The sequence below is a fragment of the Ochotona curzoniae genome, unplaced genomic scaffold (genome assembly GCF_017591425.1).
Source record: "Ochotona curzoniae isolate NIBS_2020 unplaced genomic scaffold, NIBS_Ocur_1.0 scaffold_4683, whole genome shotgun sequence".
NCBI classification, from domain to species: domain Eukaryota; kingdom Metazoa; phylum Chordata; class Mammalia; order Lagomorpha; family Ochotonidae; genus Ochotona; species Ochotona curzoniae.
Genome location: NW_024467121.1, coordinates 5,026,637 through 5,043,656, shown reverse-complemented (window position 1 = coordinate 5,043,656; position 17,020 = coordinate 5,026,637). Strand labels below are relative to the sequence as shown.

Sequence of the window (17,020 nt, the reverse complement as noted above, 5' to 3'; positions counted from 1 at the left end):
GAATGGAGCGAAGAGAGGGAAAGTCTTCTAAAAGATGAGTGGGAAATGACTAGGTAGTGAGATAAGAGGTAAGATAAAAGAAAATTGTGTTTTGAAGTATCCACTTTATTTATTTGCACTACCTGTATTAACCACAAAAACTTTTCGCTTTTCTCCCACATCCAATGCTGAAACAGATGAAACAGGAGTTCGTAGACAAAGCGAACTGAAAAGTAATGCAAGTCAAGTCTATGTGTTCCTACTTAAAAAAAAAAAAAAAAACCTCCCAGCATTACTCTATCTGGAAGGCTCTGCAATCCGCTTTATTCAATCTGATTTGTGGATTCCATTTCTCTTCCAAGCCTTCCATGATTAGAGACCTTTCTAAGATTCCTAAGACGAGAGAACATTTGTCATGCAGGTCTTCAATCACAAAAGAGATCCAGGAAAGTGCATTCCAGAAGTCCTAGGTACAGCTCTTTGGCTTCACTCGCTGCACCCTAATGGGTCCCTTGGGCTGAAAGCCTTTCCAGCTGTAATGATTAAGCCGCTCACATGATTTGTCTTGTGCCAGCTCCTTCTTCCCCTTTCCACCGTATCCATTCTGGTTTAGGCACCATAATCTAAAACTATGTCCTAAAAACCTGGTATTTCCTTTTTGTTTTTATCCCTCTCACCCTGCCCTGCCCTCCACCATGAGAACAGGCCAGGCCTAAAAAAAACTCAATGTTTGCTGGATATCATTCAAATGCCCACTCTCTCTCTACAGCTACCATTTGCTGAACTCTAACTTCAACCTAGGATTCAAGCTAAACAGTTTCCAAACACACAGGCCCAGCAATATCTCCCAGCTTGGTACCACACAGCAGGAATGTCATTTTCTCTCCCAGCATTTTCTCAAACTGCCTCTGCTTACTATAATCCTATCTTACTTTAAGGTCAATGTCAAACGTTAGAAATATTAGCTCTCTCCTTTGTTTTTTCCCCAAGATTTACTTATTTGAAAGGCAGTGACAGAGAGTATGGAAAGAAGTAGAGAAGAGAGGAGAGGTGAGGACAGAAGGGGAGAGGAGAGGAGAGACTGGGAGAGGAGAGAAGTGGAACGGGGAGAGGAGGGGGGAGGACAGGTAAGGGGAAAATGTGGGTATTGCAGGGGAAGGGAGAAAGAGGAGAGAGATTTTGTTTTTAAGATTTTTTATTGGAAACTCAGATTTACAGAGTATGATCTTCCATCTGCTGATTCACTCCTCAAGTAGCCACAATGGCCAGAGCTGAGCTGATCCAAAGCCAGGAGCTTCTTCCAGGTCTCCCACATGGATGCAGGGTCCCAACGCTTTGGACTGTCCTCAACTGCTTTCCCAGGCTACAAGCATATAGCTGGATGGGAAGTGGAGCTGCCAGGATACAAACCAGCGCCCATAGGATATCCTGGCACGTGCAAGACAAGGACTTTAGTCACTAAGCTACCGTGCCGGGCCCAAAGAGAACTTTCATTTGTAGATTCACTCCTTAAAAGCTTGCAAAGGCTAGGGCAGGGTTAAGCTGAAGCTAGAAATCAGAAACTTCATCTGGGTCCCCGCCACATGGGTGGCAAGGCCCAACCAACTGAGGCATCTTCCACTGCTTTATCATTTCGTTTGCAAGTTCATTCCTTAAAAGGTTACAAAGGCTAGGGCAGAGCTGGGCTGAAGCCAGGAGCCACGAATTTCATCTGGGTCCCCCAGATGGGTGCAAGCTCCAACTGACTGGGGTATCTTTCACTGTCAGACACATTAGCAGGAGCCGGATCAGATGCATATGGGACTCAAAACAATGCCAAAGTGGGCCACAATATCAGCTCTTTCTGTAAATCCGCTCACAAATGCTCCAACAAGAAAATGTCCTGTGTGACCCATCTTTTGTGCCAGCACCACATAAAGGCAGCTTCTCTGATAAATTACTCATTTCCAAAATTTCTTAAATTCTAAACTGCACAGGAACCATACTATCTTTTGTATTCACTGAAGCCTCTTGTACAGTGCTTTCTATACAATCCACTATTTACTGAATGCAAAATAAAAGAAGAAGCAATCTAGGTCATCATATGTACCATTTTCCATTAATGAATTCAATCAAGCTTAGAACATACTAGAGGAAAAAGCAACTGTACTGACCATTTACAGACTTTCTTCCCATTATCATTCCTTAAACAATACAATATAACAATTATGAGGGTATTTTAAAAAGTTGATGAAAATGAAATTAAACAGTTTATTTTGGAATCCCATGCATAGGTTTTTAGCAGAATTCATTTGCACACAAGAATTCATATTGTATATCATTGATGTGGCATGAAATATTATAAATAAAGTAATAAAAATACGGCTGAAAGTGTACATAAAGGGGCTGGTGTTTTGGTGCAGGTTAAGTTGCTGCCCGACATGCTGGTATGCTGTAAGAGTACCAGTTTACACCTTGGCTATTCTATTCCAATCCAGGTTCCTGCCAATGTACCTAGGGAAGCAATGGAGGGACTTACAGGCACACTGGAACCCGGATAAAATTCCTGTTTCCTAGCTTGGTGTTGCCCATGCCCAGCTATTGCACCAATCTGGGGAGAGAATCAGATGGAAGAGCTCCCTACCCGTTTCCCTTTCTTTCTGTTATTTTGCATTCTAGAAAAAGTAAATAAGCAAATTAAAAAAAAAAAAAAGAAAGCACCAATGACCATTAAATTTTTTTTAGGAAATTATACAAGAGGATGAGTACAGGCTATCTGCAAATACTTTTGTTATTACGATATTGACTTAGGGGCTGGATGTGGTGCGATGGGTTCAGTCTTTGCTTACAAAGCTGGCATCCTATATTGTTATGCTCGTGTTTCTGCTTCTAATCCAGCTTCTTGCTAATGCACCAGGGAAGGCAGCATAAAATGATCCTCGCTGCCAGGTGGGAGGATGGAGTCCCTGGCTACTGGCTTTGTCTTAGCCCAGCCTCGGTGGTTATCATAGCCATTTGTGGAATCAATCAGGGAATGGACTAGGTCTCTCACTCTCTGTTTCTCACCTCTACCACTCTGACTTTCAATAAACAGAATCATTTTTTCAAGTTTCTTATCTAATTTTGGCCTAATGAATCAATCTGACCTTTTAAAGTATGATATAAATTTGCCTCAACTAACTTTTCTAATCCTACTATGACATATCTTTAAGAAACACATCCCTGATTTCACTCAGTCTCAATGAGTCACTGTCTCAAGCATACTCTGCTCATTTCCTCTTCTGTGTATTTACGAAGAATGTTCCTGCGTGTAACTGACATCCCCTTCTCTATACAACCACAGAAACTGCTAACATCCTCCTAGAAATATCTTAATCAAGAAATCCTCTAAAATCTGACATGACTCATAGATTTTTGAACTCCATTATTTGTTCATCCTTCATGTTTTTGATCTTCTAAACACTTTCTCATATCTTCCTTTACCTTGTCTGATGGTCCATAAGGTGATATACCCCTAGCAGAAGGACTTTTATCTATCACTGCTCAGAGTACACGCTCAATAAACTTCTGTTGACTTACTGAAGCTTGTGACTGTAAATCTATATGTGAATCTGAGTATATTCTAAGACTTATATCAAAGTGAGACAAAAAATGCTCAACATGATTTGCATACCATCCAGACCAATGAGATTCAGTGTTGATGGGCAGGGCTTTAGGCATGGACATTGATAGCCTTTTCAAACTGCCATGGATATATATTCAATTTCTTCCTCATTGGCAGTTCAATGTATCATTTTCACTCTTATTTCTGCTTTGTCTATCCTTCTACCTATGGCTTGCACAGAGTCTCTGGAATTTGGATAATCTCTGTTAGTAGTACCCAATGATCAAAACATCTTTAACTTCTGGAATATACTCTAAGGAATGGTATTTGCCTTACTAGGATATCGCTGATCTCCAAACTAACCTCCAAGTTTGTATAGGAAAAACAGTCTTATAAATTCAAACTAGATTTTATGTTTATTCTAAAAATCCCTCAATTGGATCATTAGTTAATATGGTGTTTAATAAAGAAAAAATGATTAAAGTTAACAAGCTTTGGCTCCAGCATTTGTACTACTGTGGGTAAAGCTGACTGCATATTGACATTGCCCACGTGCCAGTTCGTGTCCACTTCTAATCCAATTCCCTGCCAATCTGCCTGGGAAAGCTGTTGAGGATGGCCCAAGTGCTGTGGTACAAGCCCTCAGATAAGGAATTCAGATGGAATTCTGGGTTCCTGGCTTTGTTATGGCTCAGCCCCCATCATTGTGACCATTTGGTGTGTGAACCAGTGATTGAAAAATTTGTCTCTTCTTTCCCTGGAAATCTGCTTTCCAAATAAATAAACTTCAAAAAATAATTCCAAACATTAATGTGAGTATTTAGCACTCTATTGCAGAGTTTTTATCAACTACAAGCAGCGAAAAAAAAAATAAAACTGTCCAAATCCCTTAAGCACCTTTTTTTCTAGTCCTATTCATCTTACACCAATTGTGTAGACATACCATACTATGAAAGAAATCATTAGAATTTACAAGGAAAGCACACACACAAAAAAAAAACCCAAATTACAAGGAAAGCAGTAGTGAATTTAAGCTGAAAATGATTATAATTATATGTACTTTCTGCTGAAAACTTTTTTCCAATAGGCATATTCTTTCTTAGATTTTATTTATGACCTTAGCTTTGTGATAAAAGACAATGGTTTTCCCAATACACATCTTCCATGCAAGATCAGATCAATTAAAAAAAAATAACTGCAATGAAACTATACTTAGGGCAAACAGTAGAAAAGCCACTTACCCCCAGTTGCCACAGTGATTTCACGTAGGAAATGGCCATAAAATGGAAAATCGAAGGATAGATTCACCCTCTGCAAGGAACAACACAACACCAAAGAGGAAAATCAGTAATGTGCAGAATGAAGAGCCTTTCGCTTAAATGTTTCTTCTGCATTAATGTGCTATTATTGTAGGTGAATGGCAGTAAAGAATACTTCTCCTGAAAAGTAAATGTTCAAAGTGTGTTCCAAGAACAAAGATGGGCTGTTAAGACCTCTTGGTTTGTTCCTAGCTTACAATGATGTCTAAAACTTAAACTCTAAATCAAGTTGCTTTCCCCAATACCACCACTAAATTTTAGTTGTCTGCCTAACATTCGATTCATTCATGAGGATCAACAATTTTATTTTGGGGTGCTTTTTGGTTTGACTAGTTCTTCCAGAACAGTAGTGAATGTTACATGTCAAGATTCATTTGATAAAAACCAGACAATTTTATTTTGCAAAATTACAGATGGAATTTCTTCTATGTGCATCCTATAACAAAAGTCCATTTCATAGGGGAGGATACCTTGTACCTACTGATCTCAACCTGAAGACATTCTAATAAAAAAAATAATACAGAGTATCACAGATTTAACATATCATGCCCATTGCTAAAAGCACAGTCATAGGATAAGCAATACTGGTTTATAGTGAGCTACTTCCATTTTACTTAAAGGAAAATTAGAGATACTTAGGCAGAAATCTCATGAATTATGTCTTTCGATCTCTTTAAAAAATTTATTTATCTTTATTGGAAAGTCAGATACACAGAGAGGAGGAGAGACAGGGGAAAACATCTGTCCTCAAATTCACTCCCCCAGTGGCCATAACGGCCAGAGCAGAAGTGATCAGAAGACAGGAGCCAGGACATTCTTCTGGGTCTGCCATGCGGGTGCATGGTCCCAAGGCTTTGGGCCATCTTTTGGCTGCTATCCCAGGATGTTAACAGGGAGTTGGATTGGATGCAGAGCCGCTGAGATATGAACCAGCACCCACATGGGATCCCAGTATGTGCAAGGCAAGGACTTTAGCCACTAGGCTACTGCCCCAGGGTTTTGAACTCTCTGGTTTATAATATTTAAAAAGGAATATACACATAGGTGTGATTTATAATAAAGGATCCATACTTTTTGTATGTTTGAAATAATATGGAAAGAAGTAACATGGGAGCCAGCATCATAGTGCAGCAAGTATATATAACTCCCATGATGCCGGCATCCCACATTGGCAGCCATTCAATTCCCAGCTGCTGCACATTCCATCCAGTTGCATGTTAATGTGTCTGGGAAAAGAAGCAGAAGAATGAACACCTATTTTAATGACTAGGATGAGATGCTGGCTCCTGGTTTAGGCGTGGCCCAGCCCAACCCACTGTGGACATTTGGAGAGTAAAACAGTGGAAAAGAGCCTTCTCTGCAATTCTGCCTTTCAAATAAATCATTGAAAATGAAATAATATAAAGTAGATGTATTATGACTTGGTAAGAAACAATAAAATAGAAAAAAATAAATATGATTCATAACAAAAATGATCAAGTGAAATGGAAAATATTCAGAAGAAAATACTTCCATTCACTGGCTTACAACCCTAAAGCGTGTACAAGCTACCTATAATAAAAAGGCTATTACATCAAGATCCCACAATTTGTAATTTGTATCTGTCCCAATACACAAATTAAAGAAAAAATAGGAAAGTATATCTAGATTGAATTTAGTCTTTCCAATTTTGCAAATGATTGCTTTTTTATATCCATCAGAGATCACTAATGACTTATTTGGCATGAAATTAATCACTCCAAATTTATAGTGACTCTCAATTAGGTGTTCTTTTCTTTTTAATGAAAGCCACGTCTTCATACAGGGTTTATCATCATTGTAATTTTCTGCTGACTCACAGGAACAACAAAGCCCATTTTCACAGCACTTGCTGAAATGAGTGGTCACTAATAAAGCTAAAATGAAAGCTCCTATACCAAAATCATTTATCACAGAGAACATGTCAGAAATAATTTCATAAGGACACTTGCGGTAGTATATTATTTTCCATCACTCTCATTTATTGCCACACTCATAATTTAGACAGAACCAAACATACTTATTTCAAATCTGAATTTGGTTTATACATACATCACAGCCAATAGCACTCTGCTAACTACTATCAAGGAATACAACAGAAGTTTGTGTGTGTGAGGGGCATTCTTTTGACCATTGTGATTCAAACATTTAAATATTTTGGGGATTTTTTTAAGACATATAAAGACAAAAATAATTTTTGTTAAGAAGAAAATAGGTCCTCAAAATTTGTTCCATATATTAATTAAATTAAAAACAAACCTATGATTGATATGCTTCCCTACTGAAATGACCAGTTTCCCTGAGTTATCACCATCGCCTGCTAAGGAACAATGGCATCTGTTGAAGATGCTACCTCCTACACAACTGATAATCCATGCACTATTATCACAACAATTTCTTCATAGGCATCTTGGCTCCAATTCTCCATTAATTCATACTCCATACTATCCAGCACATTGTTATTATCCTCCACTTCAGACCACTTGGACTAGAATCCCATCATCCCTGTGAACAATGCCAACACAGTGAAAATGAGTTCTGAGGCCCAACATTTAGTGCTCTTACCACCTCACAACTTCACCAGTTCTATTCTGCTCTAATCATCTACAGAGAGCACCTTAGCTTTTTCAACCTTCCACCATTCTTACTTCTCCATGAAAACTATTCTGGCTGGAACAATCTCTCAACCTTGATTAGTCATGATTTTCATTCTCTTCAAACTCTGACTTAATTTGGGTCTCTCCTCAAATACTTGGGCACAGACTGCTTTTTTTTTTCTTCTTCTTCCAGAAGATGATCTTAAAATCATTTGCTAAAAGTGGGAAAGTAAGACAACTAAAAGATAAAATCAATAATTGCTATGGTATGGGTATGTTACCTCACTATAACTCCATGAGCTGCATCCAGGTCTCCAACAAGGATGGCCAGGACACAAGCACTGCTGCTTTCCAAGATATCAACAGTGAAGTGGACTGATGACCATATGTAATGCTAGCCTTGAAAGGAGACACACAACCCTTGTGCCATCACACTGGTCCCAAGAACTCTGTTTAATCCTCTAATTACACACACACACACACACACACACACACACACACACACACACACACTTATTTTAGTGCAAAATCTTTGCTCACCAATGCATAGTTTTCAAATGATAACTACTTCAAATGAGAATGAACTCAGAAGCAGAGTGTCAGAGTGGCTAACACTAATGCAACAGAAAAACCAATATAGATCGGTTTGACGCAGGTTGCACTGCCCATTGCCAACACACACACAATGAAGACTCACACTTAATGAAACAGGCTGCATGTGATTATTATCCCTCCTTACAACACATGTGGACACACACACACACACACACACACAGTATAATAAGAAGAGGAAGTATATAATAGAGGAAGAAACAATCAAGACAATGTGAAGCATCTGAATTCCATGAAGTACTCTGAAGCTAAATGCTGATATCTTCAATATAATCACTCCTGAATAACTGGATCACTATATTGTCATGGTATGATACAGAAACAGATACTACAGGTAAATGCAAGGATGTTTTATTTGTTCATTCATTCATCCAATCAACATGGAACTGTATCATGAAAAATAAACACTTTTTAAAAAAATTAAAGGTAATTACTATACCGTGAATATTACGCTATCTTGGACCCCATCTCTTGAGAAGACATCAGGAAAATTGTCATATGAGGGCCCAATTAATTAACCAAGAGTCTGGGAACAACAACAAAAGCTAGAAGGGAAATTTTAAAGTGCCAAGAAAGTCAAACTAGTTTTTTAACTACTTTTTAAACTTGAAGGAAAGGGGTTAATACTAGAAAAGAGAGGCAATGGTGATTTTGAAATGGACAAAAAAAGCATTACTTCATTTAATGGGGGAGGGTATATTTATGAAATATTTAAAGCATATATAAGGTAGTTAGAAGAAATGGAAAATGAAATAAGAAGGTGAGTTTATTTTGGGACAAAAGATTGAAATCCATGTATATTTTTCTCATAATATGCCTCAAAATAAGTGCATCTTTTAATTCCTTTTTTTTTTACCTCCTCTCTCTGACTCCTCCTTACTCCAGCCAGAAAAGATTTCCAAGAGGGACATGTAGCCAGCCAGCCTGCCAGTTACCCAGTACCAGGCTGAGACGGACGTCAGAAGACAAAAATGCAGACGAGGTCTGAAAAACAGCGGAGTCTAACAGTTTGGGGCCTTACCATCCATATAGGAGACCAGCAAGAAGTTCCTGCCTTTGTCCCAGCTCATGCCTGCCTATTACAGCCATCTGGAAGTGAATTAGCAGATCGAATAGAAGATTTCTCCATAGCTTCCACTTAAAAAAATACACACCAGATTCCAAACTGAAGTACTTGAGGCATTGACCTGCTGCCTTCCAGACTCCCCACTGGCAAGAAGCTATAATCAGGGTCTCAGCTGAGATTTGAAGGCAAACACTATGACACAGGATGCAGGAGTTTTAACAGCTAAAGCAAAAGCCCACCCACCCCAAAATGCCTGCAGTATGCTTTTAAAACAACATGTTTTTTCAATGCTTGTTCTGTTGCAATTTGTGTTGGCAACTGTCAGACTCACTCAGGGTTGTACTGCTTGCTTTCTAACTATGTCTATATGTCTTGTTTCTTTCTCAAGCTTTTCTTAAGCTTCCTGCTCTCCATTTACAGCTAATTCTTATCTCTGCTAATTCTTGTTTAAATAATACAAGAATTATACTCCTCAATATACCCTATCCGCATTTAACTTGGCTGCCTATTTCCTATTGGTATGACAAAGATAAATTAGTTAGTCACAGCCTATAAAACCTTAGAGAGAAGCCTCTTGCTAAGTGTTAAGGATCTAGAGAACAGTTATAATCCTCAAAACATTTGTGACAATGTCACTAATGAAAAGTGTTTTTGTTTTAGGGCATCATCTTATGTAGAGTAATGAAGCTACATTATGTTCTGCTTCCCTAAGTCTCTTTATTTTGTCTGGGAAAGGGATAATCCTGGAGCAGCTTGTGGGAAGAAAATTAGAAGTAACTATAGTTTTGATCATTGCTGGTCTCCTGAGTTCAACATGTTGAATATTTGTGGAATATAGGAGGGATCCATGTAAGAATGAGATAATGGACTAATATCCATGTTAACATATTTATAATATTCTGTTTTAATTATTTAAATAAATTTTCCTGAGGGTGAACTTTTATCTCCCAACACTACCAAACAGGTGAGATTTTCTTCTTTTTGTTGTTATTGATAAAGGAAGATGTAGATTTTCCAAAATGACTTCAGAAAAGCAGACCAAATAAACTCTGATTTATGTAAATTTCAGCTTATTTGTCGGTGCCAAATATTAAACATGGGAAATCATGAGCTTAACAAATAGATGATTATGGTGAACTTATCTCTTCCAAAATGCACAGAACTTTCTTGTGATTAAACTCACCATGAAACACATTCACTTACAAATGCTTAAAATAGACCACTCACGACTTTTACTAACCATAAGACACATAATTCACATTCCTCTTTTAATGGAACTAGATGGAACTTTATTTTTATAATTTTCAATCATTCTTTCTTAATTTTTGAATGGCTTAATTTTAGAGTCAGAGAGGCCTGAAATTACATTCCAGCACTAGTACTTAACTGTGCAATTTCATAAAAGATTTAAGTGTGTTAAGTCACAGTTTGCTCCAGGCAGTTCTTTAAAATGCCATTACAACGATCAAATGACTGGATAATACCTGTCTTCACAAGCACCACATCTATGATGGTTACAATTGCATCATATACATGAAGGTATCTTATACAATAGTTCCTCAAGCTAATTTCTTAAACAAAAGTAGCTCCTTCTCTTTTGTGATTGCTAATATACAGATGCATATGATTTGATATATTTTCTTTTTGTTACACTACACCATGACAATACATTATAAAGGGATAAACTAAGGCAAGCAAATTGCTTTTTATGACAGAGTTGATATGACAGTGACAGATTATATTTCCAAGGAATGTTATAATTCCTTCATTTTAGTGATACTGAAAGGGCCAAAATGACAATCTATAGATGTGAGAATATTTATATCAGGCATTATCCTAAATATTCTGCCTGTGTTTAATGACTGTGTTATAATTCGTAGCTGAAAGTAAGAAGATAATTGTATAGCATCTAACTACGTCCTAAGAAAGATATTTGCTAATTCCAAATCAACAACAACAAAAAACTTTACAGTTAAAAAAAAAATAGGGCCCTGTGCCCAGTAACCTAGTAGTTAAAGTTCTCGCCTTGAATGCGTCAGGATCCCACGTGGGCACTGGTTCTAAAACTGGCCACCTCACTTCTCATTCAGCTCCCTGCTTGTGGCCTGTGGAAGCAGTCTAAGACAACCCAAAACCTTGGGACTCTGCACCTGTGTGGGAGACCCAGAAGAGGCTCCTGGCTTCAGATCAGCACAGCACCGGCCGTTGCAGCCACTTGGGGCATGAATCATTGGATGGAAGATCTTCCTCTCTGTATATCTGACTTTGCAATACAAATAAAAATACCTTTAAAAATATAGAAAACTAGAAGCATCATAAAGTGGAAAGCAGAAGGGGAGGAGTGCAGAGGATAAGAAGCAGGGAGCCAAGCTCACTGTGATAACTAGCCCCAACCTCACAATAACTAACTCACTGACATGATAATGGCATTGATCCACTATTTACAGCACATTGGGAAATCCATTCATTCCCAGCAATGTACCCCCTTGATAGGCTGGACAAAGCACAAAATATTACTGCTGTCTATATTCTTGCTAAACACAGAAACTTGCATCTAGTCGATTACACAGAAACTATGGACAATGTGTATGTCTAAACAGGAACACTGTACAAAGTAACTGGTCACTACTCTTCAACAGTGTTAAGTTCAGGAAAGACAAAAGAATTCTCGTACATTGAAGGAGACAAGGACATCAGAGGAACAAATGCAAGGGGATAGTCGTTCTCAGTTGGATCTTGGAAATGAAAGTCAGAATAATTTATACAAAATTACTGTTCAATATTTTTAATGGTGTGAAGTTCAAGAAAGGCAAAGACTAAAAAACTGTCATAGATTAGAAGATGATATTTTTGAAATAAAAAAAATAGGCCTCCAAAGTTGAATCCTAGATAGGAAAAAGTATACCTGGAAGACAATTAGCTACAAGGAAATAAGACCTATAGACTAGCCGGGGGCATACCAATATTATTTTTTGGTATTGAAAATCATTATATATTTATGTATATATTTTTAAGCACATACACATATAATTACAGATTATCAACATTCATGGAGGTAGGTGAAAGCCATATAAAAACTCTCTAAAATTTTGCAAGCTTTTTATTAACCTCTAATTATCTCAAATCAGAATGTTATAAAAAGGGCCCAGCGCAATGGTTCACTAGCTAAATTCTCACTTTGGAAGCGCTAGGTGCCCATATGAGTGTCAGTTCCTGTCCAAGCAGCTCTAGTTCCTCCAGCTCCTTGCTTACGGCCTGGGAGCACAGTAGAGGATGGCCCAGGGATCCTGTGCCCATGTGGGAGACCTGGAAAAAGCTCCTGGGTCTTGGCTTCAGATCAGATTAGTTCATTTCTGGCCACTGTGGCCGTTTGGGAGTGAAACAGTGGACCACGGTTCTTTTGTCTCTATCTCTCCTTCTCCTTTTAAATCTGATATGCCTCATCAGTAAAAGTTTTTTTTGTAAGTTTTTTTAAAGAAAAAGACATTTAATGAAGAAAGAAGTAATAAATTCAAACCACTGAGACAGCAGTCAATATTTCCACCAAATATGTTTGACACCAGAACTCTGATTCTCCACAACTTTACCACTTTATCTCTCATCTCAACTGGTGTTTCACTTCCCAACTGTTACCACCCATCAGTAACCACTTTCCACCTGAAATCTTTAATACTATCACTCCTTCGTGCTTTCAACTTTGGTATCCAACTAGGTTTTATAGAATATGTAGTAATAATAAAATATAATCAGAAAGCATCTTTGTGGAAGATGCTAAAGCCACACAAAACAACAATCTGATAAAAGTGCAATAAAATCTCCCCAGAAAAAGTTATCAAGAATCACAAAAGTAGGATGAACAAAGCACCCAGCTGATCGGGCAGTAGCAAATTAGGAACTACCAGAGCCCTGATCGCAAAGCAAAAATCTCACCAGATGCCCTCGCCTGAACTAGTCTATGTGGATCCAGAGCCTGCATTCATCACCCTCCATGAAGAAATCAGGAACCTCTTCCTTAAAGTTGCAAAATATTTAGCTTCCTTTTTAAAATTTCTTAATGGTGACTCACTTTCAATTCCCTGTTCACCAATTTCAGAGAAATTACTTCACTTATGAAAGTGACAAACTGACCAGTATCACAATGATCTAAACGGAAATAAAGTCATGAGCTTCACGACAATGCTGCAGTCAACACTGACCACATACGCAAGGGCAAACATGGGAAGGGATGTGGCCAAGTGACTTTACAACCACCTTGTGATACAAAAGAAGAGCACCGCTCAAGGATACACGACGCAGGACTGGATAGAGAGATGGACAACACATAAACAAATTACAATTGATAGGTTTCTTCAACAAGCAAATGCTAAGCAGAAAAAGATAGAAAATGGAGCAGTATTTATATATGGGCAGTATTCATGTGAACTTTTAAAGAAGAATCATTTATTTATTTACATATTTGAGATACAGTGACAGAAACAGTCAGAGAAATATAATGAAACAGAGATCTTTCACCCTCTGGTTTCAACCCAGGCCTTGGAGAGGCTGAAGCTAGGAGTCAGGGATTTCATCCTTGTCTTCCACATGGGTGTCAGGGGCCAAGTATTAGGGTTATCTTCTGCTGGTGATGACGGCTTTTTCTTCCTCCTCCTCTTCCTCTTCTTATCCTTCTCCCTTTTATTTTTGCTGTTTTTGTTAAGGTTTACTAATTTAATTCAAAGAAAAAATAGGAAGAGAGATAGAGATAGAGAGCTTCGATCTACTTTTTCACTCTCCAAATGCCACGCTGGCTGCAGCTAGGCTGGTTTGAAGACAGGGAACAGGAGCTTCCTCAGTGTCCGGCAGGTGAGTGCAGGGACCCAAGGCTTTGGGTCATCCTCCACTGTCTTCAGGGTACATTAGAATGGAGCTGAATGGGAAGCGGAGCAGCAGGAATTTTAATGGGCATTGTAGGCAATGTCTTTTACTCACAATGTCACAGTTCAGGCCCTCCACTGACTTAAAGTGCATTAAGAGGGGTCTAGACTGGCAGCAGAACAGCCTGGACTGAAATTGTTACTCCAGTATAGGATACAGAAATCAAGATGTTTGATCTGCTGGACCATAAGGCATATTCCTGTGATGTTCTTTTTATATTCCTTATAATGAAATCCTGTATCTAGGTCATAAATGTGTCTTCCATATGACACAATAAAATAACAGTTGACAGGATACGTAATAATGGTATTAACAAGCAGGATTCTAAAAAAGTGAGTTTTCAGTCAATTCTCAACGTGATGAGTCAACAGATAGTACATAGGTCATTAATCCAGTGACTCAAAACAGTGGAAACCTATTTAACAGATCAAAAGGTTCCAGGAAAGGGGGTAATCAATATGCAAATAAACAGGCAGGGAACTGGATAATCCTTTCAGAAATAAAGTCCATCAACTGAATTGATTTTCTGTTAGAAATAACAAACTCTTCCGTACTTCTTTTTCATGGCAGAACTGAGAAGTTAATTAACCCTGCATATTGAATGATCCTCCTCTTGGGAGCATTCATAAACTCAAAAACAAAATATAAACATTTTGCAGTTACCTGAAGCTGGCTCAAACAAAGCTGAGGTTACATGAACTCCCACCATGTGACTTGATCTCTCACACTGCACGATTTGGGCAACACATGGCTGACAGCTGCTTGCCTCCAATTGGAAAGTCTGATAATTACTCACATCTTTCATGTGAATGTTATTAATTCAGGCAGAATTCAGAGAATCAGAGAGGTGGAGGGCATGGAAGAACGTCAAAGGTTTTACAAAGAACCCATACTTGAAGGAAGGTTAGAACCAGAACTTCCGCAGCATCTATGTGTCTCGGAAAGGAAGGCATTTGGCTTCACCAGTGTGCAGATGACCACCCTTACACCATAGCTATATGTTACAGAAGGCTTTGAAACTCAAAATCCAAAGCTGTGAGGAATCTCCAGAAAGCAGGAAATGCGTTCAAGTGATGAAGAGATCCTAACAGTAGCTTACTCTAGTTGGTGGTACTTGTACACCCTGAAATTTCCCACTGAAAGAACTAATATATGAAGGTAACGCAATCATTTGTAAAACAGCTTTACGCGTCCAATACAGCTGAGGGTGTGGCAATTTTGTTATTTCCTTGACCACTGATCCTTAAACAGGCAAAGGTAGAAATGTTCCCATGAGTGTGTCTCATATAGCTTGAATAGGTCACTTCTTTCCTCAGTTAATTACGGTAAACCCTCTAGGAACAAACTCCTTATATGAAATCAGTAGAAATTAATTATTTTTAAATTATTTTTTGATAATCTTTACATAGTTGATTAGGGCACAAAGGGCCAAGGGCTACAGAAAAGTGGATAAGATCATTGTTTCCACATTCTCTCTCTTGTTTTTTTTGTATCTGGAGGAAGGAGGGAGATAAAGGGACAAGCTCCACCCAGCCTTCCACTCATTCCAGGATCCCCGATCTAGGGCGCTGCTATGGAAAATGACTACTTCTATAATTAATTGTTACAGTTAAATATTTGTGTATTGATTATCAATTTGCAGACATCTTTAACATTATGTCAGGTACGAATTGAAGCATTCTACAAATGCTAAATCACTTGCTCCTAAGACAAGGCAAATGCTGCTGTTATTCAGGTACGTAATATTAAGTAATAACAATGAGTAACATCCAAAAAGTCCATGGAAAATGCATATAATGAAAACTATGCATAAATTTCAACATTTTTGGCATAAACCTTACTTTTAATTCCATTTTCCATGTCCTGTTTTTGAAGTATCTCCACATTTCTACTAAATGCAAATAAAGGCATTACAAAAGACAATAAATATTCAGTTATTTTTAGGCAATGTGGGAACACAGATTCAGGTAATCTAATTCCATAAGTTTCAATCCTCTATCAAGTTGTCAATTAACTGATTTGTTAAAATTTGGAATTCAGTGGTCAAAGTTCATTAGAGGAACTAAATAACTCAAACTGTCATTTACAGAAGGAAAGTAAAATTCAGATCTAAGTCACTTATAACTTCATTGTCCTTTGTCAATGTCTTTACAAAAATCTATAAATTTCTTCTCTGGGAATCATTTCAAATAAAAATGACAAAAACATTACAACCCCCTTACTTGTTTTTGCACATCGATGAACTTTTCACCTTTTCCACATTTGCCAAATTCTTGATTTTGCAAAAGCTAAGTAAATTAATTCTAGTCAATACATCACCCCAGAATGCATCCCCTGATACCCTCCACCATGCCTAGAGCCTAACCCACACGTAATCAGGACTAATGGGCTAACCGTGGCCTATTTAACACACTTGAACCTTTCTTGGCTTCATTTCAGATGGATGCTGCATAGGAAATTTCTGGCAATGGATCATTAAGGGAAAGTGGATAAAGAAGTTTCACTTCTGGTCCCATTAGCATTTTAATGGAGCATCTTTGAAAAAAGAGATGAGGACATCTAATTTCTGAGGCTAACACTCCAAGCATACTTCAAAAACAACATGCTGAAATGGACTGGAAAGAGACAGATAAAGATAAAGAGTGGTGAGTCTGTGGCACAGTGAAGGTGCCACATAGGGCATCTGCATCCTACATCAGCATCTCTATATCTGATTCGGCCTTGGATTCTGCTTCCTGGTTCTGCTGCCAGGTCCTGTTGCTAGTTAGCCTGGGAGGCACCAGCTGACAGCCCAGGTACTAGAGTCCTTGCCATTCACAAGGAAGACCTAGACTGAACCTGGCCTAGCCCAGTTTGCTTTGGTCATCTGGATAGTAAACGGGATAAAAGATCCCCCTTGCCAGTCTATCTCTGTGTTTGTTTCCCTTTCTCT

The 17,020-nt window shown here is 38.3% G+C and overlaps 1 protein-coding gene across 2 annotated transcripts in view; it reads right to left on the bottom strand.

Moving 5' to 3' along the window:
- Positions 1-17,020, bottom strand: part of PLXDC2 (plexin domain containing 2) — a 400,824-nt gene that overhangs the window by 170,379 nt on the left and 213,425 nt on the right. For both annotated transcript variants that reach the window (XM_040967893.1, XM_040967894.1), the window contains one exon: positions 4,804-4,873. In XM_040967893.1, the coding sequence (XP_040823827.1) occupies positions 4,804-4,873 (70 nt within the window). The remainder of the gene's footprint in view (positions 1-4,803; positions 4,874-17,020) is intronic.